The 27869-nt window shown below is 32.1% G+C and overlaps 2 protein-coding genes across 2 annotated transcripts in view; both read left to right on the plus strand.

Moving 5' to 3' along the window:
* The window catches only part of LOC148303317 (uncharacterized), a 33381-nt gene extending 18912 nt beyond the window's left edge, over positions 1-14469 (plus strand). The window contains exons 4-11 of the mRNA XM_088270173.1: positions 3949-4140; positions 5543-5686; positions 6692-6877; positions 8483-8756; positions 9826-9953; positions 11030-11124; positions 11621-11723; positions 12932-14469. Coding sequence (XP_088126299.1) covers positions 3949-4140; positions 5543-5686; positions 6692-6877; positions 8483-8756; positions 9826-9953; positions 11030-11124; positions 11621-11723; positions 12932-13852 — 2043 coding nt within the window. The 3' untranslated portion in view covers positions 13853-14469. The remainder of the gene's footprint in view (positions 1-3948; positions 4141-5542; positions 5687-6691; positions 6878-8482; positions 8757-9825; positions 9954-11029; positions 11125-11620; positions 11724-12931) is intronic.
* A 7501-nt stretch (positions 14470-21970) lies between these two features.
* LOC148303318 (odorant receptor 4-like) lies at positions 21971-27459 on the plus strand. The gene is made up of 5 exons (XM_088270150.1): positions 21971-22104; positions 23449-23545; positions 26086-26187; positions 26712-26882; positions 27388-27459. The coding sequence occupies exons 1-5, from the start codon at positions 21971-21973 to the stop codon at positions 27457-27459; spliced, it is 576 nt and encodes a 191-aa protein (XP_088126276.1).
* The last annotated feature ends 410 nt before the right edge of the window (positions 27460-27869 follow it).

Below are 27869 nucleotides of genomic sequence, written 5' to 3' on the forward strand. Positions count from 1 at the left end.
GGAGGCGGATGCATGTGGAAGAAAGAATGGTAAAACAAATTTATGAAGCAAGTGTGGTAAGTAATAGAAGCAGAGAAAGACCGAGGAAAATTTGGCATTATTAAGTATTTCAAATATTATACTTGAAAGTGGTCAGGTCAGGAGTCGGAATAATTGGTTGTGTATGATTTAGGAGATGCATACATGTGGAAAGTGGCAAAGATTGTTGTGGCATTCTAGTCTCTCTGCCTACCCCTGCGGCTAAGTTGGTTTGTTGTTTTTTCACAAATGGAAATGGTTATCCTATTTTTGCAAGCAAGGACTTGTCAAGTTGTATGTTCATACTAGAATAACAGAATTTGTCTTTATAATCTTCCTTTGAAATTTGGTGTGTATATTAATATGTATACGTCAATGTATTTTTTATTATTTATATAGACAGCTCATTTTGACTTGCGAATATTAGGTACTGTATTCAGACAACAATACGATCCTTACCTACGAGCAAAATTACCATTTAAAAACAATGAAAATTCTTTCTAAATTTGTGTCTTCAATTAAGTTCAAGTTTGCAAATTCTCTAAATTGAAATACCCTTGTATCACAATTGAAATGTTCTCAGACAGTAGAACAATTGGCTTGCATAATATAATGTGCTACGCTTGACTAGGACTTTAATAATAGTTCCCCATAATAATTTTATGCACTTCTTATTTATTTAGTTTCATATTTATTATTATTAATTCATTCCGTTGCAAAATTCAACTCTTTGGAAATCATTCACTAATGAGGGAAAACTATATATATTTAATACTACTTCTACCATCATGCTGTTTCTCCGCAGGGGTAGGCAGAGAGGATGAGAATAAATAACTTATATACATGTTAATTGAAAAAAAAAAACACAAAAAAATACATCACTCACAAGCATTAACAATAAATAATAGGTGTAAGTCCTCTCCAAGCACAAGGGCTTAGTCTCTGTATTGGAAAGAACAGCGTAATTAATTTAAAAAAGAAAATTAATTGAATTATAAAAAAAAACTGTTTTGACTATAAAACATTCTCCTTTTCATGCATTGTTTACTTTGTGTAATACCACTTTTTTAAACACTTGTTTGTGACTGCCGGTTTCGGAAAATTATTCCATAATTAAATTGTTTCAATTGACTTATTCTTTTACATAGGAAAAAAAATTGCGTTAATTCAATATCAGTGTTAAAGAACATCTAAGGTGCCTTAATAATAATAATAATTTGTCAGAATTTGCTAATCACCTTATATCTGAAGACCATAATTTTAATCAATGGGTGTAGAAATTTTACATGTAAATAAAACTGGTCTTGGTTTAGATAATGTAGAAAAATTTGAAATAAGTAAAGCAATCGATAAAAACTTACCCATAATAAATCACCAACTAAATTTGACTTCGAGTCCACTTTTGAAAATATTCCAATTGTGATTCATTTGTTGTCATCTTTCTCTCTTTCAAATTTTTTGTTTTATTTGTATAAAATAAAATTTTATACAAATAAAATGAAATGTAAATAATAAATAAATTATTACGATTTAACATTTGTATGTCTAATGGAAATAATTTTATTTTAATGACCTGATGATGGAATAATTTTACGAAACCGGTAGTCACAAATAAGTGTTTAAAAAAGTTGTATTATACAAAGTAAACAATGGATGAAAAGGAGAGTGTTTTATTACCATACCACAAAGTTATCAATGCTTTTAAAGCACAAAATATCTTGTAACTATATTAAATGTCCCATATATTAAATTTCTTCGCATTGGAAGGGACAAGGTAGAAAGTGCTTTAATTAAAGTCCAGGTGTAACTATTTTATTGTAAAACCTTTATACTGTAAAATATTATTGTATCTCTTGTATGTAATGTATATAATCTAATAATAAAAAATAAAAAAACAAAAAAATTAAATTGTATTAATATGTTAGTATTTCGGCTCAACACAGGCCATGCCTAAAAAGCCGTAATACATATATTAAATGTGTCTATGAAATAAATATGGATCTATGAATGTATCTATGTATCAATGAAATAAATTAATAAATAAATAAAATAAAAAAAAAAAAATTATAATAAAAAATAAAATAAAATCAAAGTGTGTGTTGATAAAATCGTAAAATCTTGTATAACAATGAGACTTGTACTTGTATTCTACCTATGAACAATAGAGAGGATATTATTGTGCACACATGTTGTATTGTAGTATCAATCTACGCATATGTATATCACATCAAATGATCACCGCTATGTCATTATGTTTGTGAATTATAGCGTGAAATAATATTTTTCATGTCCTCACTAATACGCATTACCCACTTGATGCTTGGGTTTTTTTCCACTACTATGGAACTATAAATATAGAGGTGCTCACCAAAGAGTTACATTTCCAATATTGCACAAAAAATCCTTTAAATGCAAATCTGTTCTGTTTACTGCATTCTATCGAAATCTTTATCAAAGTTGCGACAAAACATGACCAATCCTGTGTTAAACCAATATGAAATCTACAACATTTTGAGTGTGTCCAAATACTTGTTCACAAAATCTGGATTATCTCCAATTACAGGAGTTATTTTCATATTATTTTTTGACATCTCATCAAAGATGAAGAATAATATGGAAGTCTGGGCATTTACGGGGCATAAATTATCTGGTCAAATTATAAGCTTAAATAATAAAAATGAAAATGGTATTTTCTGGCGTTTCTCATGTGTGTGATTGTAATCCAGGATTCGGACCTCACATACTAATATATGAGTTTCTGCTTAGTAAAAAGCTTCTTTACATCTCACCAATTGATGTCTCTAGTTAAGTTCTAGTGATTCAAGAACAAGGTTTCTAAATTGGTTCATATATATAGAATTTGAGTAGTGTGGTTGTCAATAATGGGTAGAATTGGTGAATGTTACACGTGTGTAAAGTGATCACTTAAACCAGCCTATGAGGGTCGTCAGCCCCGTAAATGCCCAGACTTCCATATTCTTCTTCATCTTTGATGAGATGTCAAAAAATAATATCAATATGAAATCATTAAATTCCACCAAAACATAACAATTTTACAAGCTAGAATTCCTGATAACTTAAAATCATTTATAATTGAAATGTATCGCTTTAATGAGGACCTCCACAAATATAAGATAATTTTTTAAAAATTTTATTTAAAGAGTTTCCATAATTAAAATGCTTGCACAATTAAAAACAAACAAATAAAACAGAAACGCTAAAAAATGTAAACAAAAATTACCTAAGACATAGTTGTCGGACGGTTTTTTCACTAACCCTGACCCTAATTATGCTCGGACAGTGCGCCCGCCCCACAGTGTACTTAATCACAAGTAACAGCAAACCTAATTCCCACCTGTATGTATATTTTTTGGCATCTTTCGCTTATACAGCAACAAATAGAATGCTTATAAGCGTCCTTCTACTAACATTATGTAAAGGACTATTCTTAGCATTTCCCGCAAAAAATGTGCCAACAAAAAAAAAGTAATAAATAAGTCTAACTATAATAATAAAAAAATAAAAATGGCAACATGAAATTTGGTTATTTATGGAAGAATTAGTGAGCTCAATTGGGTTGTTTGTGTTATGTAACGCAAACACTGGATGACATCTTCTTCTTCGTCTTCTTTCCATGTTCGCTCCCTAGGTGGAGCATATGGCCAACACGAGACGTCTCCAAGTCACTCTGTCATGCGCCATCTCCTTCTCCATCGGCTGTTGAGTTCTCCTCCTCACATCGTCATTCCTGACGAAATCATACCACTTTATACCCAGTATTCGTCTTAGGCACCTATGTATTTTCAAAACTTGCTAGTTTCTTGCTTTGAGCTTTGGTGAGGTGCCACAACTCGCATATGTACAGCAACTCTGGATGACATCTAGAAGAGAAAAAAATTCAAAATGTTATAAATGTATCAAATATTGCAGAAGTGCAGTGGTCCTCCGATGGGAATGCTGAAGGCCGGCGAGTTCTCTCCCAATCATCCGGACATAGCCTCCACCAATCGGCCCTACGATGGGGGCAAGCGGGATGTGTTTGTGGGGCTGGGACTCTACGAGGAGAGGAGGAAGGAACTGCTTCTCCGGAGACAGAAGGAGTACCGGGACTATCTGGCCAAGGTAAAGCCATTCCTCAACTATAATTATCGTCAACCTTTTTATGCCTACCGTCCACTTTTGCTCATTTTTCATGGTTGCAATTTCCCTAACAATATCGCTATATTTTAATCCAGTCTATCAACAAATTTGTCTGAAATACACAGCTGTTTTAGATACTCTGAAGCCATGTTACGAATTGATTTATGGATGAGTATACAAAGTTTATCTTTTTCTTCTGTTCGTGTCGTGTAAGGTCCCCATGATGTCGATCAAGTGAGAATATTTGTCACTGTCTTGGGCAGCTATAAACAGTGCCTTGATGGTCCCGATCTCCGTCCAATCTCATATATTCTGTCCAATCTTGTATATTCCACTAATATTGCCATGTTTCAATCCAGTCTATCGACCAATTCGTCAGGAATACACAGCTCTTTTAGATACTCTAGAGCCATATTATGTATTGATTTATACATGAGTAGACGGAGTTTATACTCAACCCTTTCGAAAAAGCATAACCAGTTGGAGAAGTAGTGGGGTGATGTGACTGAATTTAGAAACACCAATATTACTATATTTCAATAAAGTCTATCAACCAATTCATCTGGAATATATACATAGCTCGTTTAGACACTCCGGAGCCAATAATTTGTATTGATTTATTAGATTTCGGTTTTGTCCTGGCATTTCTTTGTGGAACTGCATTTTATAGAATAAAATATCAACTATGTAACTTTTTCTACATGAATCATGAATTCATGTGGAAAAAGTTACAAAGTTGTTATTTTATTTTATATATTGATTTATGCATTAGTAGACGGAGTTTATCTCAACCCTTTCGGAAAAGCGTAATAAGTGCAGTTGGTGAAGTAGTGGGGTGATGTGACTGAATTTAGAAATTCCAAAAATTAGTCTTACTGCTGCTTTTAAAACTGATTGCAGTCGAGTCATTTTATTGTTTGGTAGACCCGTGTACATATATATATATTTTTTTCAAATCCTTATCCGCACCCCAATGGTGCATAGGGCACTGCTTCATATAAACACAGTGTTATCTTGATAGATAACACATGAAGAAAAGGTGATCAGCCCTCCGCTTCAGGTACCAGTCCAGGGTAGTATTGAATAAATATAAGAGTGAAAAAATCACTTATATTTATTTGACCCCCCCTGGGAATCGAACCCGGGACCTCCAGAACGGTAGCCGAGCGTGCTGACCATTACACTACGGAGGCGGACAATAGACCATTACAATATACTTAGTTAATTAGTGAGGCTATGCCGAAAAATTAAAATTTTGATTAAAAATTTACCAAGGTTTTGGGATAAAAGCAAAAATTGCCCACCAATGTACGGACTAGTTTGACTACAATAAACAGCTTGTTTTTAAAAAAAATAATTAAGTATGCACTTGATTTGTTTACAGCAACGTAACCTGAACGCATTGGCCAAGCAACAGAGCCACATGTCCCCATCTGTCGTGCCGGACCACTTCAACATTCCTCATCATCAGGTCAACCAGGATCACCTCAAGTCCTTCTTGAGTCCTGCCGGAGGATGGCAGGGAGAGGTGTGTTTATTTCTCGAGGTTTTTATCGAAGTACAGTAAGAGCTCATTAATTTCAGCGATCATAGTTCAAAAAATGTTTTGTAATTTTGACCCAAAAATGTTTTCATACAAAACCTTAGATAATTCACACTTTAAAAAAATATTTTGCGCTTATTTTTTTTAACACATTTTGGATCTATAAGGTATCAAACGTTTTGACCAATATCACTAGCCTGTTTTGGTTGGTTGGAAGATATAGTTTCTTAGCTATAAGCCCCCTCCAATGTACATATCGCTCACTCCTTTCAACAACGTCATATTTCAAAAAACTTGATTTTTCAGAAGATCATTTTTAAAGTTTAAAAATATAATTCAATGTATTAAAAATAAATATCAAGCCACTTATTGAACTTTTTACTGCACAACAGATCTTTTTAGGTAAAATCTGAATGTTTTTTCTCCATTTGAAAAATATTTATTATATTTAAAAAAAAATTATAAAACAATACATTTTCTTCAAAATGCAAAAACAACACTTTCTGCGCTGTTGCAGGTAAATGTTAAGTTTAAAAGATGCCGCTTTTGCTGGGATATAGTACATTTTCTGGGCATTCCGAAAACATGCACAACTGAAAATTGAAGATTTTTGATAAATGACGTTGTTGAAAGGAGTGAGCGATATTTCTTTCCTGTACATGATGTTTAACCCATTGCACCACTAATAAAGATGACAATCATTCGTATAACATACTAAATAATTTGGATACATTGTTTTATTATAAACATAAACATTATTACACACAAAATAAAAATGGTCAAATATGAATGTGAATTTGTTTGTTTGTTTGTAATCTAGATATACTTATTTAACCGAAATATACTTATTTATGTCATTTTTATGAATATAATGATTGTAATTCAGTTTTAATGTAAAAAAAAAATCACTTCAAAGACAAACGGGCGAATCGCTGGCTTTGTGAGTCAGTGACAAAAATATAAATGTATCTCCGCCTTTCTCCATTCCAGCAACGGAACCTGAATCATTTGAAACAGCAAGTTCCCGAAGAGGTGTTCCAATTTCCTCATCATCAGGTCAACCAAGAACACCTCAAGTCCTTCCTTAGCCCAGCAGGCGGCTGGAAGGGTGATGTGGAAGCTGTGAGGAATAGAAGACCCTCTTCCGTGGCTGTCCAGACGGATCCTGAAGATATGGTAAATTGAGATTTCACGAATAAGTAATGTTTACTTCTTTTTTTTCTTCTTTTTATTTTTGTAGATCCTAGGGATCTGTTTGTGCCTCCGCATGTCGCTCTTGGGATGTTGACTCTCAGCTGTCTTTCCATCTTTTCGGAGGCCTGCCTGGGGGCCTGCGTCCTTCAGGGTTGCCTTGGAGGGCGATACGTGATAGTCTGTCTTCTGACATTCTGTTTAAATGTTCTTTCCAGTATCGCCTTCGTTGTCGTCCCCACCTCACAATATCCTCCGTCTTACATATGCTTTGGATGTCAGTATTTCTTACTCGGTCTTGCAATGTGTTTCCGGTTATGGATCGGAGAGTCTTCATCTCGGAGGTTCAAAGTCGAGATTTTGTCCTGGAAGTATCTGCTCTAGCCTCAATCCCATAAGTGGCTATTGGTCGAACACATGTTTTGTATATTTTTATTTTACTTTCTATTCTCATGTGTTTTTTCCTCCACACCGAGTTTCTTAGGCATCCTGATATAACTGCAGCCTTGTTTATTTGTTTCTGAGTCTCACCATATAGATCACCGTAGCTACTGAGTAATATTTACATAGGGTGTAAATGTCGGCCTTTGTAGTGTAGTGGTAAGTGGGCTTGGCTACCGTGCTGGAGGCTCCGGTTTCGATTCCCAATGGAGTCAAAATATATACAGCAGGACCTCTACAATCCGAACGCCAAAAACGTACCCTCTGTTCGGACTAGTGGGACGTTCCGATTACAGTACAGAGAATCTGTAGGGTGTTTGTATTGAATAAAATGAATATGCATGTATTGTGAAAATTTAAATGCATTTATTAAACTTTTTTAAAGTTATCAAATCGCTCACTCCTTTCAACAACGTCATAAATAAAAAATCAACAATTTTCATTTGCACATGTTTTCATAATGCCCAGAAAATGTACTATATCCCAGCAAAAGCGGTATATTGTTAACTTAATATTTACCCGCTACAGGGCAGAAAGTGTTGTTTTTGCATTTTGAAGAAAAGGTATTGTTTAGGTATTTTTTTAATTATACTAAATATTTTTCAAATGGAGAAAAAACATTCAGGTTTTACCTAAGATCTGTTGCACAGTAAAAAGTTCAATAAGTGGCTTGATATTTTTTTTTAATATATTTTATTGTATTTTTAAACTTTAAAAACAATCTCCTAAAAATCAAGTTTTTTGATATATGACATTGAAAAGAGGGAGAGAAATATGTTTAATTCATTCCACAAAGACTATTAGACATTAATTACCTAAGTTTGTTTCGGTTTAAAATTTTGATTAAATTATATATTTAAAAAAAAAATCAGATCTATGTACCTTCTTCTTATAAACGTATAACTCATAAAGTACATATTTGCTAACTTTTTTCATTTTCATCTTTTTGTTTTCTGTTGAAATCAAATAATTTTTGTTAATACTAGCACTTTTAATCTAATTTTATTTCCGATAACATCTATTGTATTCATGTCAGTGCTCTTTATTCTATAATTAAAATGTAACTTTGTTTTAAATCATTCAAATGATTTGTAAATGATTATAAACGGAAAGTCAAAAATGATTTGTTTCTCGTTTATTATTTTCCAGTTGACATTGGAACGGAGGTTGACCAGGGCAGAGCGGGAACTGTCTCCCCGACGTCCCGGTCACTACCAACCCGAGGAGATTCGCTCCACCGCCAACCGCTACCAACTTCAGGATAGTTCTCGCTCTCAGTATCCTCCCCAGGACTGGAGGATGTTGGTAGAGAAAGTCAGCATAGGAACGCAGAATAACCTGATTGTGCCCAATCCTACTAACAAGTATTTGCCATCTAGCAACCAAGATGTTTATCAAGGGGATTATTTCGAGGCGTTAAATGGTACGTTTTATCTATTGTATTGTATTGTATCTTTTTTTGTTTTTAGGGATCAACCTTTTTAATTTATTATTAACTAAATACATTCATGTTTCACTTAGTAAATACCACTATTTCTTAAAATCTACTGTCTTACGTGTTTCGATGCATTCCGCATTATTTTCAAACACCGTTTGTGAAGCTAATTCTAAATTATAGAGTTATGGTGTTTACTAAGTAAAATATTAATTAAAAATAGATAGATTTTACGTAAAAGTGACTGCCGAATTAATTAATAAAATTAAATACATTCAATATCATTTTTAAGATATATAAACTAAATACACTATAAATCCTTGTTACATAATCTTCTTCCTTCTTTTAACCCTTATCTGCACCTAATGGTGCATAGGGCACTGCATAATATGAACGCATTGTTATCTTGATCGTTAACGTATGAAGGAAAGGTGTTCAGTCTTCCACTTCCACCACAGGTACCAATCCAGGGTGATAAAGTGATTTTTCACTCTAATATTTATCAATGGTACCTGTCGCGGAGAGCTGATCACCTTTCCTCCATGTGTTGGTGATCAAGATAACAATTTGTTTATATGATGCAGTACCCTATGCACCATCGGTTGCGGATAACGGTTTAAAAAAATACGGATGTCTCTCTTGCACTAATAGGGTTTACTCTTTGTTCATTGATTTGGCGTTGAATTTGTACAAAATTCAATTTTAATTTATGTAATAATTTTAAATCAAACACAGATTTTTTGAGTCTACTAAGTTGTATTTTATTAACAAAATACATAAAAAATTAATATTGTGACAATTGTTTCGCCTTGTTAGGGCATTATCAAACGAATGGGCATTCGTTTGATAATGCCCTAACAAGACGAAACAATCGTCACAATATTAATTTTTTATGTGTTTTTGTTAATAAAATACAACTTAGTAGACTCAAAAATCTGTGTTTGATTTAAAATTAATACAAAAATTTACTCTATGTCATTATCTACATATGTTGTTGCATTTTTGTCTTAGTATGCCGGTTTTAAGATGTTTTTAAAAAAATATTTTTGTTCCGCAGGCGTGGGAAAGAATATATTCCGGAAAGACAGTCCACGTGCTCGCCTCTTACAAGACTTGAAACATACCTACATGCCGTCACTGTTTGATGAGGACGCCATTAAGCAGAGAAATGAGGAAATGGAACAGGTAATAAAAATTTTGTCAACAATCAATTACAAAATAATGATAATGTCAGCATCGACATTTTTAATGATGGCATTGAGAAATATAAGAGGTCTATTACCAGATTGGTGAAATCGAAATGAAATAGAGTCTTGTATTTTTCGCCCTTATAATGTCATCATCATAATACCAGCCCGTTGAGGTCCACTGCTGGACATAGGCCTCCCCCTTCCGCCTCCACTCCTCCCGATCCTGCGCTGTCCCCATCCACTGTCTTCCAGCAAACTTCCTGATGTCGTCCACCCATCTCATCGGTGGACGTCCTTGAGGCCTCTGGTTCCTCCGTCTCCACACCAGAACGCGTTTCGTCCATCTGTCGTCGGCCATTCTGGCTATGTGACCGGCCCATTAATTTTATTGTTATTGCTCTTTTTAACGACCGAATATCTATTTTTTCTTTAAATAATATATGTATTTAACCCATGGTTTTACTTGTATCTGTAAGTTTGATTGTAATCTCATGTAATCGATGAAAAACATTTAAACAATTTGTGTTGCACTGTATTTCATTTCATGTTATGTGTTTTTCATTGTTTTTGAACCTTAAATAAATAAATAAATAACAAAATTTCCATTGCTCTCTGTCTGCCTTTGTAGTGCAATGGTTAAAGCATTTAGCTACCATGCTGAAAGTATCGGATTGGATTTCCGGGGGGTTAAAAGCAAATTAAATTGTTTTTCGCTCTAATATTTATGACAGGCGCCGTGAAACAGGGTCACGGGTTCGATTCCCGTCAATTGCAAAATGAATTCGAGAAAAAAAAAATTGGTCTGGGTGATTGTGATGTATTTTTCACACCCATCTTCTCTTTCCTTACTATAGGACCATAAGCTACCTTCAGACAAGCCTCTAAAATAGAGGTATGGCGGGTTATTCCTTAAAAAAAAAATCAATACTCCTCATCATTCATCGTTTGCTTTGTGTAATGCCACTAAAAAACTCTACTTCTCTACCAATAACCAATTTTAATAAGCATATGGTTTCGGAATAACCATTCCCTCGTCAGGTCTATAGTTGACTCATTAAAAATATATTTCAGGATGCAGCTGCCAAAAGAACCGCTTACCAATTGGAATTGAAAAAGCAGATTGAGGAACAGCAGAGAATTAAAGAAGAAAGAAAAATGAGAGAGAAGTAAGCTTTATATATTTTAAAAAAAATTTAAGTATATTTAATTTTCAAAGTATGTATGTACATAGGAAGAAAAAATATAGAAAGGATGATGAATGCCTCAAAGGAATTGGTTGTATTTGAAAAAATATTCATTTAAAATATAAGAGAGAGAGAGAGAAAACCCTTATCCGCACCCCAATGGTGCATAGGGCACTGCGTCATATAAACTCAGTGTTATCTTGATCGTTTACACATGAAGGAAAGGTGATCAGCCCTCCGCTTCAGGTACCAGAACAGGGTAATATTGAATAAATATTACTGTGAAAAAATCACTTATATTTATTTGACCTCCCCCTGGGAATCGAACCCGGAACCTTCAGAACGGTAGCCGAGCGTGCTGACTATTACACTATGGAGGCGGACAAAATATAAATAAAATACTAATAAAATTAAAATGAAAATATATATGTAGTAATTTTCCTTTGAATTACTATTTAATTGAATTGCTTGTGATCAGGATGCTAGAAGAGGCAGAGACCAGGAAGTTGGAAGAACAGCTCAAGTTGCTGAAGCTGTCTCAGGATACCGAAGTGGAACATCAACAGCAGTTGACCGCGCGGGTAAATGTTTTTTATTGATTGATCAATCAACTTTTGTCAGTTTTACTGGCAAATTGCACAGGAAATTTAATATATCGCTCACTCCTTTCAATAATATCATAAATCAAAAAACTTGATTTTTCAGGAGAAAGTTTTTAAAGTTAAATATTATACAATGTATTAAAAATAAATATCAAACCAGTTATTAAACTTTTTATTATGCAACAGATCTTTTTAGGTTAATTCTGAAGGTTTTTTCTCCATTTGAAAAATATTTATTATATTTAAAAAATAATTAAACAATACCTTTTCTTCAAAATGCAAGAACAACACTTTCTGCCCTGTAGCGGGTAAATAATAAATTTAAAATATGCCGCTTTTGCTGGGATATAGTACATTTTCTGGGCATTCCGAAAACATGCACAACTCAAAATTGACGATTTTTGATTTTTGGCGTTCTTGAAAGGAGTGAGCGATATTTGTGTTTAATCAGTCTGGGTCTAATTTTCTCCATTAAAACCTTCTCCATCCCACATGCGGACAAGCCGCTAGAATAATATAGATTTATTTTTTTAAATATGAAAAGCATTTTTAATTTTGTGGTATGGTAATATAACACTCTTCTTATCATTCATCTTTGACTTTATGAATACCAAATTAAAAAACACTACTTCATGCCTACAGGTTTTGGAATAATCATTCCATCATCTGGTCAAATGTAGGACTACATTAGACTTGAAATAATTATTATGCAACCGGTAATGAAGTAGTGTATTTTAAAGTAGTATTACGCAAAGTGAATGATAAATGAAAATGAGAGTGTTATAATATAGATTTTATTGCAATTTAAGTTTGTATGTGTTGTGTCAACAACCTAAGACTGAAATGGTATTTTCTTGAATGTTTTTCGCAGATACTTTGTGGCACATTTTATAAACTTTATAAAATGAAATAACTTTGTAATAACCACTTTTTTATTAATACAATTTAACCTACCGGTTTTAACAAGAACCTTGTCATCATCAGGGTTTATATTAATTCGAAAACATAAAAAATGGTATTTATTTATTGAAATACTTAGTGGAAAATCATTGTAACTTTTTGCTGATTAAATGCTTCTCAATGTTGTTGATCCCTTTTATTTAGTAAATTTTTACAGAAATCAGAAATAACTTCAACTTTACACATTGATTTTAATTTACGTACAAATTTCGTCCATTCTTTTTCAGGTAAGGAAAGATTCGAACGAATTTCAGAGAAGGCGATTAAAACTTCAAAACGATATCGAAAACGAAAGGAAGGCAATGCGAAAGTCTAGAAATCAAACCAAACTTAATACGGAACCCAGTAGAACTACTCAATCTAATCCAACCGGGAATAGGAATATACAAAACAATGAGTTGTCAGAGGAACGATCCAACTTACCATTTTACTACACGAGCCCGCGATTCCAAAACCAGGAAATGGAACCGGACATCTTGAGTTACAACCTCCGAAGAAATAATCCACACTTAGGCCAAGACCCTCCGCCGAAAAGGGTGCCGTATTCCACTAATATTCCCGATAATTCAGTTTTCACGCAGTCTATACCTGTCAAAAACTATAACGCCAATGACGTCATAACCTCGCGATATCCACACCAAAGTAACAATAAGGACACCAAAGAAAAACCAAAGCGCCAAAACAATGTGTTTGACCAAAGGAGGATCAAAGATGACGTTGATAATTTCAATTCTAAACACGCAGCGAGAAGTCTTAATAAACCTCAGAGACCGCCGTACGAACCGGCGTTTTTAAGCAAAAACATCACGGAAATGATTGATACAAGAAACTTGACAAAGAATCGTAATTACGACGGCAACTTTGACGATTCTCTACCTATCCCCGTTTTGCGTGAGCCCGAGAAGAATCAGCGACTTCAAAATGATTTTTCGACTGAAGATGAGAACAACTCGGAAGCGATGAAGAACGTAGAACAGAAGTGGAAAGTTCCCGCCGTTCAAAAGAATATCTTGAAGAACAACTTGACGGAAGACGGAAAGCAGGAGAATATTCTAACCCAGTTGGGATCGATCAGAAGACAGCTGCAATTGGAACAGTTGAAACTCGATCAGTCGCAAATGTTCCCCAAACAAAAACTTGTTAAATAATTTTTCTAATAAATATCCATAGCTAGAAATTTGCCAAATAAATCTATTAAAAATAATATTACCTTATATTCTGTTCAATTTCATATTTTGATAGAGTTAACAGTCTTGGGATATGAATTATATGAATTAATTTTGAGTTTCCGAATTCAATTTCTTTAAATTGTATTGTCAATTACATAAATTGTTAATAACTTTGGCATTAATTTGGTTACTGTGGGTTTTAAATATAATATGACAACATGATAACTACTGATAGTTTCTTATTTGTATGGACAAATTAAGATTTTATTGATTTTTTTGTCTTCTGAAAAACTTGGGTTGTGAGGGTTTTTACATCCTTTTTTTCCAAACACATTTAATTTGTCTAGCCAAATAAATATGTTAAAAGCCTAGTTTGAATGTCATTTGTTATAATCGATAATGTATATTATTTTACTGACATGCCAATTATTTAAAAGGTTATTTTTATTTTTATATATGTAAAAAAAAAACCATAGCCTCCAGGGTGGTTTTGTCAATAGTAATTAATCATACTGTACATTATCAGTAAATATTTTTTTTTATATTCGTAATTTTACATACATTCTCCAAAATTCAAACAGTTACCCAAATTTGATAACACCCTACCCTCTATTAACACATTTCAGATGGTTATCTTTTACACCTGACTGCTGGCGACAGGATTTGATAATTATATACATATAGTTAAGACCTAAACAAAGAGATTGGTATAAAATATTCATATGACAACATTGGATAATTCCTTCTTTTCTGACTTTGAAATAAGGCCGGTGCAGAAAGTAAAAATACCCCTTCCTTAAGCATCAATCGACCAAACAGGACCCATCCGAAATGTGTTAAGAATACTTATCTAAATTTCAAAATATTTTTTTTTTAAAGATATACGAAGTCTTAAAAAGATGTAAAAGGCGTTTTACAAAATTAATCTTTTGGGTGACATGTTGACAAATAATTCTAATAAATTTAATTCTGAGCAAATAGTAACATCCTTTTATAAAATGTTATACAGAAGAATTTGTGTATTCAGTTTAACCTTCTTACTAAGTGTTTTCAAATAAATTAATTTGAACGCCAATATGATCTTGGCCCTTAACACATTGTTGTTAGGTGGTTTTTTCATCAACCCCGACCCTAATTAGTATACTAACCAGTATGAGGGGCTGTTGACTTGGAGACGTCTCGTGTTGGCCATATGCTCCACCTAGGGAGCGAACATGGAATAAGAAGAAGAAGAATACTAATTAGGGTCGTATACTAATCACAAGTAACTGCAAACCCAATTCCGATCTGTACAATGTTTTTTGGCGTCTTGCACTTGACCAAAAGTAAGAAAATAGAACGTTTATAAGCGTCTCCCGCTCTCTACTAACAGTATGTAAAAGATGCTTTTAATCATTTCCTGCAAACTGTGTTAATATCACGTGTTTCGCTGGGTTAGACAAACTACATTTGCATTTTCATAATTTAATATACATTCATTTATTGTTATAACATCACCAAATATGTATAGTATAAAACATTTATGATAATACTTAAAAAATAGTTGAAGGGGCTTTATAACTACCCTATTTTTTTCTAAACTTACAATAGTTTTTAGAATATTTAATATAACATGACTAAGATAAACATATAATTCATGTGATATATAAAATAATGTAACATTCAATCATCCACAAAATGCCTTGTTAAATAATATGTAACTAGTATCTGTGTAATGGAATTGCACACATATTTATATTTATTATTATACTCGTTAATTTAAGTCACTGAGCCTGATATTGTTGCCTTTATAAACGTATCTACGTATGATGTAAAAATATTTAGCAATATAGTCAATTTACTAGTGTAATACTGTGCTTATAAATATCAATTAACATGCATGCATTTATAAAATATCTATTAATTTGGTTAGATTTTCAACTCGAGGTATTGCTATATTAAGCACAGTTGATGCCTATGTAGTGCAGTGGTAAGTGTATTTGGCTACCGTGCTGGAAGTCTCGGTTCGATTCCCAGGGGGGTCAAAACAACAATACGTGATTTTCACTCTCTTATTTATTTGTTATCATCCTGGGCTGATGCAAAAAGTGCAGGACTGATGATCTTGTCTAAATGTATTTATTTTTTATGATAACACTGCGTCGATACAATGCAGTGCCCTATACACCATTGGGTCTGTATAAGGATTAGAAGAATATTTATTTAATATTACCTAGAACTGGTAAAAGAAGCGCACGGTTGATCACTTTTCTTCCTTGTATTTGACATTCGGCGGGACATGTGGCGCACAGTAGTTAGTGTGAAATAATTAAAATTTCTCAGGTTAACTTAAATAACACAATGACACGGTCCCATCGACCATTGGATTACATATTGATGGAATTGACTGTTGATCACAGGAATATTTATCAAAACAATAAATTGAAGATCACGCTTTTTGAATACATATTTTACAATAAAAAATGTTGAAGTATTATAATGAAGATTACAAAAAAATGGATCAAATTGATTAAATGGTTATGAAGTAATTGAATGAAACATTTTTTTGGGAGATTTTAAATCCCGCCTAGGTCTGGGTAGGTTAGTTTAATTTTTTTTTGCTTAGGACATCAAATATATAATGTCTGTCAGGAACAAATATTATGTAGATGAATGATCTTTCATATATTGCCTTTGAGGTGCTTTTATTAAACAAAAATATTTTGACTGAAAATTGAGATGATTTTTTTATACCTCATTAAGTGCAGGTGAAAATTAGAAGAAAAAAAATTATGTGATAATTTATAGTTGTTTTATCTTAAGAAATGTCTCTTGGTAAGAAAATCTAAATCTAGTCACTAGAATTGGGTGACCAAAGATATTAGATTTTAAAATAAATTGATCTTCCGTAAATTAAGTAAAAGAAAAATAAGGATTATAATGTTTATGTTTTTCTATAAAAACGTCTTTACATTTTCTTTCAGGTTTTATGTTTTATTGTTTTTAATGCGCGGGGTGAGCTATTTAAAACTTTGGTCGAGTTGTACCAAACTTTGGTCGAGATCTACCAAATTCACGTGAATTCCACCAAACATTGAAACTTATACCAAACTGTTAGTATCTCAAAAGTTTGGGCAAATTCTCCCCAGAGATTATATGGAGTTTATACCAAAATTAGTAATCCGAGTCTAGAAGTACGGTATTAAAATTGTTCGCCTTTTTGTATATTTTAATTGTATGTAAAAAAAATATATTTTAATTAAGTGCCTTGCTATTGTGTATTAATACCTGCTTTTAAAGGCTTATTGTAAAAATGACACCTTGTATCATGCGGTATTTATAATTTTTTAAACCTGTTTAACACGTTGACTGCCAACTATGTGATAACTCATAAATTGCATTTTTTGCCGACTATGAGTTATCTCGTACTGTGTTTACTTGCCATATTAGTGCGTCTAGGATAAAATCTATATCAGTGCTAATATGGATAGATGGCGCATGGGAAGAGAACAGAAAATCAACGCTGGCTTACATGAACACAAAATTAAAAAATAAATGAACTAAAAATATAATTATAAACATTTATTCCAAATCAAGAAGAAAAAAGTATTTTAACGAATTGGCTTTTTAGACCTGAATACTGAAAATTGCTGTGGTAGTCAACATGTTAATACATTGGCTGCCATGTTAGCCACCAGTGGCTGACACTAAATATGTTATTTTTACTTCGAGCTGTCAGGCACATTCGCTTTATAGATTTGTATTCTGAGTGGATGTGACCCCGCGCTTACATCAACAAGGCGGTTGATACAGCGCCATCTTTTGAATGCTACCAATTGCACTCTTATGGTTACCCATGATAGATGCATAAAAAAACAGAATAATTTGCCATAAAATAATATCAAAATAAATACAAATATTGTATCAATATCTATTTATGAAACAAAACTATAAAAGATTTGGCGTTTAGTTTGTACAACTCCATTTTAATTTATACATATATTAAATATAAGAATCAAACACTGATTTTTTGAGACTACTAAATTGTATTTTGTTGTTAAAAAACTCTTCATAAGAAACTTTGTGACATTCGTTTAAAAATGCCATAACAAGGCGAAACAATTGTCGCAAAATTTATTTTTGTGTTTTTTTACAATAATATACAATTTAGCAGACTCAAAGAATTAGTGTTTGATTTTAACATTTTATATGTACAAATATGTTAAAAAAAAATATAAAACATAAAAAATGGTCATTTTATAAAAATCCTATTGGCAGTCAATGTGTAAATAGGCAAGTCAATTTTTTTTTAATTATATTAAATTTAAGTAAACCATCTCTAAATTTTTATAAAAAAGTGCACAAGGAAAGGTTATGCATTTAAAAAAAGATTCTGTTGACTAAATTACTAGAAATGTTTTTTCTGTTATAAAAGTGATTCCTAATGTCGAAATAATCTGTTTTTTTTTACTTTAAGCATATTGATATGTCCTCAAAAGAAATGGAATAATACTCGTAATAATTTTGTATACATAAATTAAGAAAACATGTTTATAATTCTGTATTGTTGTATTTAAATATTGTACTCATTTAAATACATATAACTCTTTAACCTAACCACATACTCATATTTTTACCTAACTGTGAAATAAACTTTTAACAAAATATTTTTGAAATTTGTTTTATTTTGATACAAGTCTTAAAATGAAGGAAGCTTAGATATTTTGGATTATCAAGACATATAGGTGGAGACTGACCGGAGCATTTCGTCATAACGTAACACGTTACGATGCGAGCATTCAGGCAGTTAGTACGCCGAGCCGAGCGGTCCATCCATAGTTTTTGGATGCTCGGTGATGCTCGCCGCGAGCGATGTTACGACGAAATGCTCCGGTCAGTCTCCATCTTAAGAGATTTCACCTTCTCCAAGTATATATGATCAAAAATATTGAAGGTATCGTAGGAGGAAGAAGAAATTCATGGCTTATTAATGTCAGAGAGTGGACCAAAGTAATCACTGTCTTAGATCTATTATTGCACAATATAATACCTATATACAGGGTGGCACTAAATTAATCACCCTATTGAATGATGTTATCATTTTTGCAAGTGGCGTTGTACGTCAATCATATTTGACATTTCGCTCACTCCTTTCAACGTCATATCAAAAAACTTGATTTTTCAGGAGATCGTTTTTAAAGTTTAAAAATATAATAAAATGTATCAAAATTAATTACTAGCCACTTATTGAACTTTTTACTGTGCAACAGATCTTTTTAGATAAAACCTGAAGGTTTTTTCTCCATTTGAAAAATATTTACTTTATTTAAAAAAAAAAATTAAACAATACCTTTTCTTCAAAATGCAAAAACAACACTTTCTGCCCTGTAGCGGGTAAATATTAAGTTAAAAATATGCCGCTTTTGCTGGGATAAAGTGCATTTTCTGGGTATTTTGAAAACACGCATAACTGAAAATTTACGAATTTTGATAAATGACGTTGTTGAAAGGAGTCAGCGATTTGCAAACTAGACAGCTGCAGTATACAAATAAATTGACAAAACGGGCACAAATGTGCATCAACACTGGCTGCAGCCACTTTACAGATATCAACTTTTTTACTTTACAGATAAAATTGTAAAGGTGGGAATAAAGATTTCCATCACATAAAATATTTTTTTTTATTAGGTAAAAACATTTTTTTAAAAACAAAATTGGATGATTCATTTTGGGTCACGCTGAATCTGTTTGTATGCTACAGCTGTCTAGTTCACAAATGTCAAATATGATTGACATATTTATGTAAAGGTCCAAATAAAGGTTTACATCACTCAATTTTTTTTTATTTAGTAAAAACGTTATTCAAAAACAAAATTGGATTATTAATTTTGGGTCACCCTGAATCTGTTTGTATGCTGCAGCTGTCTAGTTCACAAAGGTCAAATATGATTGACGTACGACGCCACTTGCAAAAATTATAACATCTTCAGATTAATTTTGCACCACCCTGTATCAAATCATTTAAATGGCGGAGGATGGAGGGTGGTTATATTCTACACGCTCATATGAATTTTAGGCATTAAGTATATGTATTATTTTATTTACAAAGCGTTGCGTGTTTTATACACCCCTATTTAGTACAGAAAATAATAAAATGCCAAATATACGTTCTAAGTATGATAATTTATTAATATATTTGACATTTCTGATTTAATATTATCCCTTTAATTGCTATAAATGGTACCTACACGAATCCTTTAAACTGTGTTTAAAGCAAGAAGGAGGAGTGTGTTGTCATAATTATAGGTTAAAATATCAACATATTTATCGCTCTCGTTGTTTTAGTGATGGGAAATGTATCGTTTTAGTAATAATTAATCAAAATTTTAGTTTAAATATCACGCATAGCTATGCGAAATGATTATTCGCTTTTCAGATTTACTACCAATCGGTAACTTTTACGGTTATCGGCATTTGTTTGCTGACATTAAATAAAAATATAAATAAATAGTATTGATATACCGTACTTAATAACTTTTTTAGAATCGAATCAACGCTTTGTTTAAAAATAACTGTAGTAAATTAGCACGTATTTGGTTGAAAAGGGTAATTTATTATTTCAACTGTAATTCGTGAGTTGCTAATTAATTTAGCTGATTTTAACCCTCAATAAATCGGGGCTAATTGCCACATCAGTTAATCAGTATTACAAAGTGACAGAATCAAACATTATGGTAAAGCCGTAAATGAATTAATCCAATTCGTTTTAATAGGCCTTTCAAAATTAAACCACATTTGAACGAATTAAACTTTTAGAATATTTTAAATCGCGACACGCCGAGTGACGACATGGTGATCACATTTGACGACGCGATATCAGTCATCGAAAAAACTTTTAGCATTATCGGTTTGAGCGAAATCTATTTGAGAAAAAACTCCCACTCGGCTCGCTTTCAAATGTTTCAGAGGGTTCTGTACACGTTCGGTTTTTGTCATTTATTTTTGCTGGTAATATGGGAGATCGTTTTCCTCTTCAAAGTGATTTTTGATAACTCGAATGAAAAGTTTTTAAAGGCCGCCGAAGCCATGCCGTGTATTATCGTAAGCGTTTTCGGCCTCTTTAAATCGTTGATCGTGGTTTTGAAAAAAAACTCTGTGGTCGATCTTATCGAGGACTTGAGAGAGATGTGGCCTAAAAAAACTGACAAGGACATTTCGAGGATAATAATGCAAGCTATGGGGCCTACGAAGGATCTTTGCTTCGTGTATTCGGTGGTCACGAACGTCCTGTCTATTGTATACAACATTTTTCCTCTGGTTTTAATGTTGTCTAATTACATGAAATTCGGATATTCGGATATGTTTCTGCCTTACTATATATGGTATCCCGTGGATTGGTCAACGTTCTCCTGGAATTATTGGATAATTTATATTTCACAAAGTTACGCAGGTAAATATAACACTGCTTACGATGCAATGCCCTATGTACCATTGGGTGCGGATAAGGGTTAGAATATATATATTTAAATGTTGATATAGCTCCAACCAGTGCAGTGATGGGATTCAAAAATTTCAAGAACCGGTTCGCCCTTTAGGAACAGCCCCTACCCCCCTAAAAAATAGTTTTTACATTTATTCATTTATTTGTTTTTTATTCTGAAAATAAACAGAACATTCACATAAGAACTGAGAATGCTCTTAATGCTGAAGCGTTTACCTTTACGATATATTCTTTTTACTAAGTGAACTTTTACTTTTTTTTTTCATCTTTCCAGTATTTTTTTCCCTTTGTGAGGTTCAAATATTTTTACAACGTTGTGGACCAAGTAAACCGAGCGTTCTCCGATACATGATCTCAATCGGAATATTGTGTGACAACAAAGAGTTAAGGACCGGTTCGTCGAACTCAAATTTTTTTGACACCGGTTCTAGCGAACCGGTGCGAACCGGCTGAATCCCACCACTAGTTTCGAACATGAGAACAGTTTAAAATGTTTCATAAAAATATGATTATTTAAAATGCTATACTTATAAATATTTTTTTGTTCAGGAATTTTTTCGACTTGTGCTGTTTCGAGTGTCGACTGCTTCTTCAGTCTGATAATAGCTCAAGTTGCTATGCAGCTTCAGCTGTTATGCCGAGATATTACCAACGTCTCTGTAGATCAGTTTGACTATAAGCTCGACATGTCTTATCTTTCCATGAAAAGCAGGCTGAAACACGTCGTGAGGTATCACAATAAACTGATTCGGTAAGCAAAAAATAAATGCTACACATTTTATTTACTTTATTGTATTTATTCGTGATTTGTACAGCTTTACATTTAAAATATTTAATAAAAAAAGTTATATTAACAATGATAAACATTACAAAAATAGTTAGATTAATAACACTAAAACCAATTAAACAATTCCACATTTCGCTCACTCCTTTCAAGAACATCATAAATCAAAAAACTTGATTTTTCAGGACAACGTTTTTAAAGTAAAAAATATAATACAATGTATTAAAAATAAATATCAAGCCACTCATTGAACTTTTTACCGTGCAACAGATCTTTTTAGGTAAAATCTGAAGGTTTTTTCTCCATTTGAAAAATATTTAGTATATTTGAAATAAAAAAAATTAACAATACATCTACCTTTTCTTCAAAATGCAAAAACAACACTTTCTGCACTGTAGCGGGTAAATATTAAGTTAAAAATATGCCTCTTTTGCTGGGATATAGTGCATTTTCTGGGCATTCTGAAAACACGCACAACTGAAAATTGACGATTTATGATATATGACGTTCTTGAAAGGAGTGAGCGATTTATGTTATAATTATTAAAAACAATTAAGAGATAAAAAAAAGGAATATGCAGGAAGGAAAATGAGAGGAGAGGATATTATACTAAACGTTAAAAGAAAATATCTCAACATAGATGAAGAAGAATTTGGACATTCACGTATTTACGTTCTGGGTTTACGACCGTCATGGGCTTGGTTAAGTGATCACTTTACACACTGTAACATTCGTCAATTCTACCCATGATTGACAACCACACTATTTAAACTTTTGAAACTTCTACATAAATATAGGTGCTGATCAAACTCGTACCACAGTATGTGCGAGTTCACAACAGTAATCAATGTTGGAATAAAGAAAGCTTTTATTAAGCATAAATTATTTCCATTTGTGAATTATTTGTCTTGAATTATTTTCACATACTTGAGAAACGCTTGAAAACATGATTTTCAATTTATTTTAGCTTCTAATTTTACCGGTCATTTTATTCACAGTGTGTCCAAATACTTGTTCACAAATCTGGGTTTCTTCACTAAAGAGTTATTCTCTCATTTTCGACATCTCAACATAGATGATGAAAATTATGGAAGTCTGGGTATTTACAGGGTTTGTGACCGGTCATGCAGGCTGGTTAAAATTGACAAATTCTATCCATTATTGACAACCATGCTACATTTTTTTTGGAATTCTGTATTTTATTGTTCGTCTACGTTGAGATAATCTAGACTTGTGAACAAGTATTCGGACACACTTAAAATATTATAAATGTATGTTTATTGTTAATTTAAAAAACTTGGTATTTTCTAGAATAAGCAAAGAAGTTGAATCAATCTTTAGTCCAGTTTTATTATTTAATCTGATATTGAGTTCCATGATGATATGCATTCTTCTATTCTCTATAACGGTAAGTTTAAAAAAATCAATTTACTTACTCAGCTTTTTTTATAAACATAATTTACGTTCAAAAGTACCTTAGCGTATTTTTAATTTTTAATTATTTATCAATTATAATTATTTACAAACTTTATAAAATAAAACAACTTTGTTTCAGCCACTTTTTATTGGTACACTTTATCCAACCGGTTTCGACACGAACCTTGTCATCATCAGGGTTTATGTACTAAATTCTAAAACATTTTTAGAATTAAGTAATAAAATGTGCTACAAAGTATCTGCGAAAAATATTCAAGATTTTTTTTTACAATAAATCCAATATATTCAAGAAATCCAATATATTACAATATAAAATTTCATTTTAAACCCTCATTCACCCCTGATGGTGCATAGGGCACTGCATCATATATAACGCAGTGTTATGATTGTTAACACATGAAGGAAAGGTCATCAGCCTCTATAGAGGTGAACAAATGGGCTATTATACAATATTAATATTTTTCTAATGGTTTGTTTGTTCAAAATATTAAATCTCCTTAATTTATTCGTTGATTTGGAATTTTAACATCTTATTGAATTTTTAACGCAACGTTAGATTTCTATATGCGCGTTTTTAAATACAACTTTGACATTGCTTGTACCTGTGACAAGTAAAACCATGCTTTTTTCATTTGCAGTATTCCCACTTTTAAACTTTGTCAACCCATGATTTAGAAAGTATGTCTTCTAATGATGTAAAGATTGATAATGACATGGAAAGGAGAGTTAATGCCGGGAACAGAGTAATTTATGCACTTAATTCTGTTGTAGCAAAATAATAAAAACATTTAAAAAAAAAATTCAAACCCGTTTTCAAAACTCAAGGAAGACAAGAGAAATAAGGATATCTGTGGGTGTCTGTATTCCCTATTTTACATTCCTGAAGGACGAACCTTAGAGCTTACAAAAGCTCGGGTTTACACGAAATTCTATGAACAATTATAGTGTGACAGAATTGGGACACTACTTTACAAAACCATTATGCCTCGAGAGCCAAATAGGGTCACCACATTTTCCTGGTGGATTTTTTTTTAAAAACCCGCGAAGCCTCTAGTTTTAGAGACTTATCTGCATGTAGAATAGTAAGGATAGGGAAGGTAAATGTGACAAATACATCACAAACCCCCACACAGATTTATAATAAATATTTCTTGAATTTACAATTGGCGGAAATTGAGCCCGGGACGCTAGTTTCGCAGTCGAGCGTCTACCCAACTGTCATAACGTAAAAAAGAAGTCCCATAACGAGACAAAGAAGTACTAATTCAAAGAAAAAATCAATTTAAATCATATAAAGTACATGATAAATTGTATCACTAGTATGGTTAGCACTGACCAGAAGAAATAATAAGAATACTATTTATATAAAAGCTTCTAGATAATATTGTGATATTTGTGTCACAATGCTGACTTATAAAACTCCAGGTCTGTTATAAAAAAACGGACATTTTTGGCAACCCTAGATTAACTTAAATGATCTTGAGAAAATAATCTTACTTACATTTATTATCACATTACATGAAGTAAACGATTATGTTTATTTAGCATACAATAAACAATAAACAGCTTAAAATACTATTACAATTATATTGGAAAAATATATATATTATTAATATTCGATGTTTAACTTCTTTTTAAACTCTTTATGAGAAAATAAAGCAAAATTTTTGTCTTTTGAGATTGTAGAACAAGAAAAGGATGAGAGTAGTTTGGGTGATAGCTACAATTTTTTCATTTGCATTATTTCACATTCACTTTCACTGTTTACATTATTTCACTTCATTCAATTTTTATTTTTATTTATTTTTAATTATTTTGCATTACACAACCTAATATGAATACAAGTACAAAAAAAAAATTAAAAAAAATCCTACAAAGGCATGGCCTGCGTGTTGGCATATATTATATTTTAGGTCATAGTAAAGGGCACTGATAAGAATTCAATAGATATTACAAGAAGTAAAATAAGTTTAAAAGTGTTAATATAAAATGCAAATACTTATAATATTTTGAGAAATAAAAAGACTTTTTTTATCCACTCACATTTTTATTAACAACCAACTAGTTTCGGCAATAACCTGTTGTCCTCTTCAGGGTTTAATTTATGATATATTATTTCGAGAAATAAAAATACTTTGTGTTCTGATCCACTCACATTTTTATTAACCAACTAGTTTTGGCAAAAACGTGTTGCCCTCTTCAGGCTTTAATTTATTAATTAAAAAAATATATATATGACTTTAATTTATGAAACTAGTTGGTTGTTAATAAAAATGTGAGTGGATCAAAAAACAAAATCTTTTTATTTCTCAAAATAATATATCAATATGATCCACAAAGTTAATGCTTTCAATATTCAAAACATGCAAATACTTGACTTTAACAGAAAACAAAATATAAAAAAATATGAAAATACAAAAAGTTATCAAACATGCACTACATGGGTGATACGTCTAAAAGAAAAAGCATTCACTCGTATTCTCGCTATTATATTTCACTTTATTATTTCAGATCGCCTCTCCTGGTGTTTTAGTGAAGTACTTGATATTCCTTTTGTCTTCTATGACCCAAATTCTGATGATGTCCTGGTACGGCAATAAATTAATTGAAGAGGTAATTTTAATCTTTTTTTGGATTATGAAATCTTAACATAGATGAAGATTAATACAGAAGTGTGGGTATTTACAGGGTTTATGGCCTGTCATAGTCTGGTTAAGTGATCACTTTACATACGTGCAACATTCTACCTATGATTGGCAACCACACTGTACTTTTTTGGAACTCATACATATATGTAGCATTAATCTCATGACGCCGGAGATATGTAAGGCCACTAGAGCCTTCTATGGTTACATTAGGAATGCTTTCATTCAGCAGAGACCTTTTAATGACAAAATGTAAAATAATCCTATCTGGATTACTTTATATTCTGGAAAGCACCTGAAAATATGATTTACAGTTTTTTAAGCAGCTTTTGATTTGACAAAAAACTAAAAAACATTTTTTTAAGGTACGCGAACTCTCATGTCGAGCGAACTCTCTCACATCTAAATTACTTTCCTACGCATTTACTATTTAGGGATGTGACCAAAAATGTACCTTTGACAATATTTTTAAAGGTATTTATATTGTTTCAGAGTCACAATGTATCAAAAGCTGCGTTTTATTCAAACTGGATTGATTTGAAGTCGGATACTGATAGAAAAATTATAACCCATGGAATCCTCATGATTCAAATTCGTGCAACGAAGCCCATAAGAATATCAGCCATGGGGTTCACCAATATTTCTATGACGACCTTTTCATCGGTAATCCATTTTTTTATAGCTAACAAAGCATAGAATGGCAGGCTTTAGGGAGAGGCTGATGAAGAGCTTCAACCTCATCATAAAATTGCTTATGGAGCACAGATGTGGGCTGGACATGTGGCAGCACTGGATCGCAGTGTTGGTATCTTCTCACACCATCTGTACAGAATAACATTATATTATTACCAATATTTATATTTTTGGATGTTATTTCTTTTATAATTTTCGAAATTGGTAAACAAAACATGACTGATTGATAAATGTTTGAGTGATGATAGAAGAAAATAATGCAAGGTTTGTTAGTTGTTTGGTAAGTTTAGTAAGTTGGGAATTTTAAAACGTTTTGTTCTGTTATCATTGAAACATGTGGGTTGTTCTGTTATCAAACCAGCGTGTGTGGCATTCTATTCTCTCTGCATACTCCTGCGGAAAGGTCTTGATGGTTATTTGGTTAAATATTTGTATTTACCGTCTTACTGAATATTCAAAACAGTTTTTTTTACAGATATTGAGTGCTGCTTGGTCTTACTTCACACTACTTCGTTCCGTCTACCAAAAAGTCGATAAAATTGTTTAAAAAAACTATGACCAGTTACAATAAAAATATTTAAATATTGTAAAAATAAACTGTACATTATGTTTAAATTAAGAAAAAATTCACAAGGATACTCCCCATACAAGAGAACTTAGAAGAAAACCATATATTTTTTTTGGAATATCGATTTTTAATTTTTATCAAAACAATCGTCTTCTATTTTATTTATTGTTTCGGCATTAACTTTGTGGTAAGACATGTTACAATGATTAAAGAAAACACTTCGTTTTTTACCACTTGAGTTTTATTATGGACTACATGTTTAAGAAGTTAAACTTCCATCATTCAGGTCTGTATAATAACATGTTATTATACTGACCTGAATCATGGAAGTTTAACTTCTTAAACATGAAGTCTATAATAAAACTCAAGTGGTAAAAAACGAAGTGTTT

Source organism: Brachycentrus maculatus, unplaced genomic scaffold (genome assembly GCF_059751285.1).
Source record: "Brachycentrus maculatus isolate JH-2025_06_01 unplaced genomic scaffold, ASM5975128v1 h1tg000373l, whole genome shotgun sequence".
NCBI lineage: Eukaryota > Metazoa > Arthropoda > Insecta > Trichoptera > Brachycentridae > Brachycentrus > Brachycentrus maculatus.

Bases quoted from the DNA above. Each gene is read 5' to 3' on its own strand.
- LOC148303318 (XM_088270150.1), top strand. From the start codon at position 21,971: ATGCAGCTTCAGCTGTTATGCCGAGATATTACCAACGTCTCTGTAGAT. The intron at 23,546-26,085 runs GTAAGTTTAAAA...TTATTATTTCAG, and splicing joins TTCTTCTATTCTCTATAACG to ATCGCCTCTCCTGGTGTTTT. The intron at 26,883-27,387 runs GTAATCCATTTT...TTTTTTTTACAG, and splicing joins CTATGACGACCTTTTCATCG to ATATTGAGTGCTGCTTGGTC.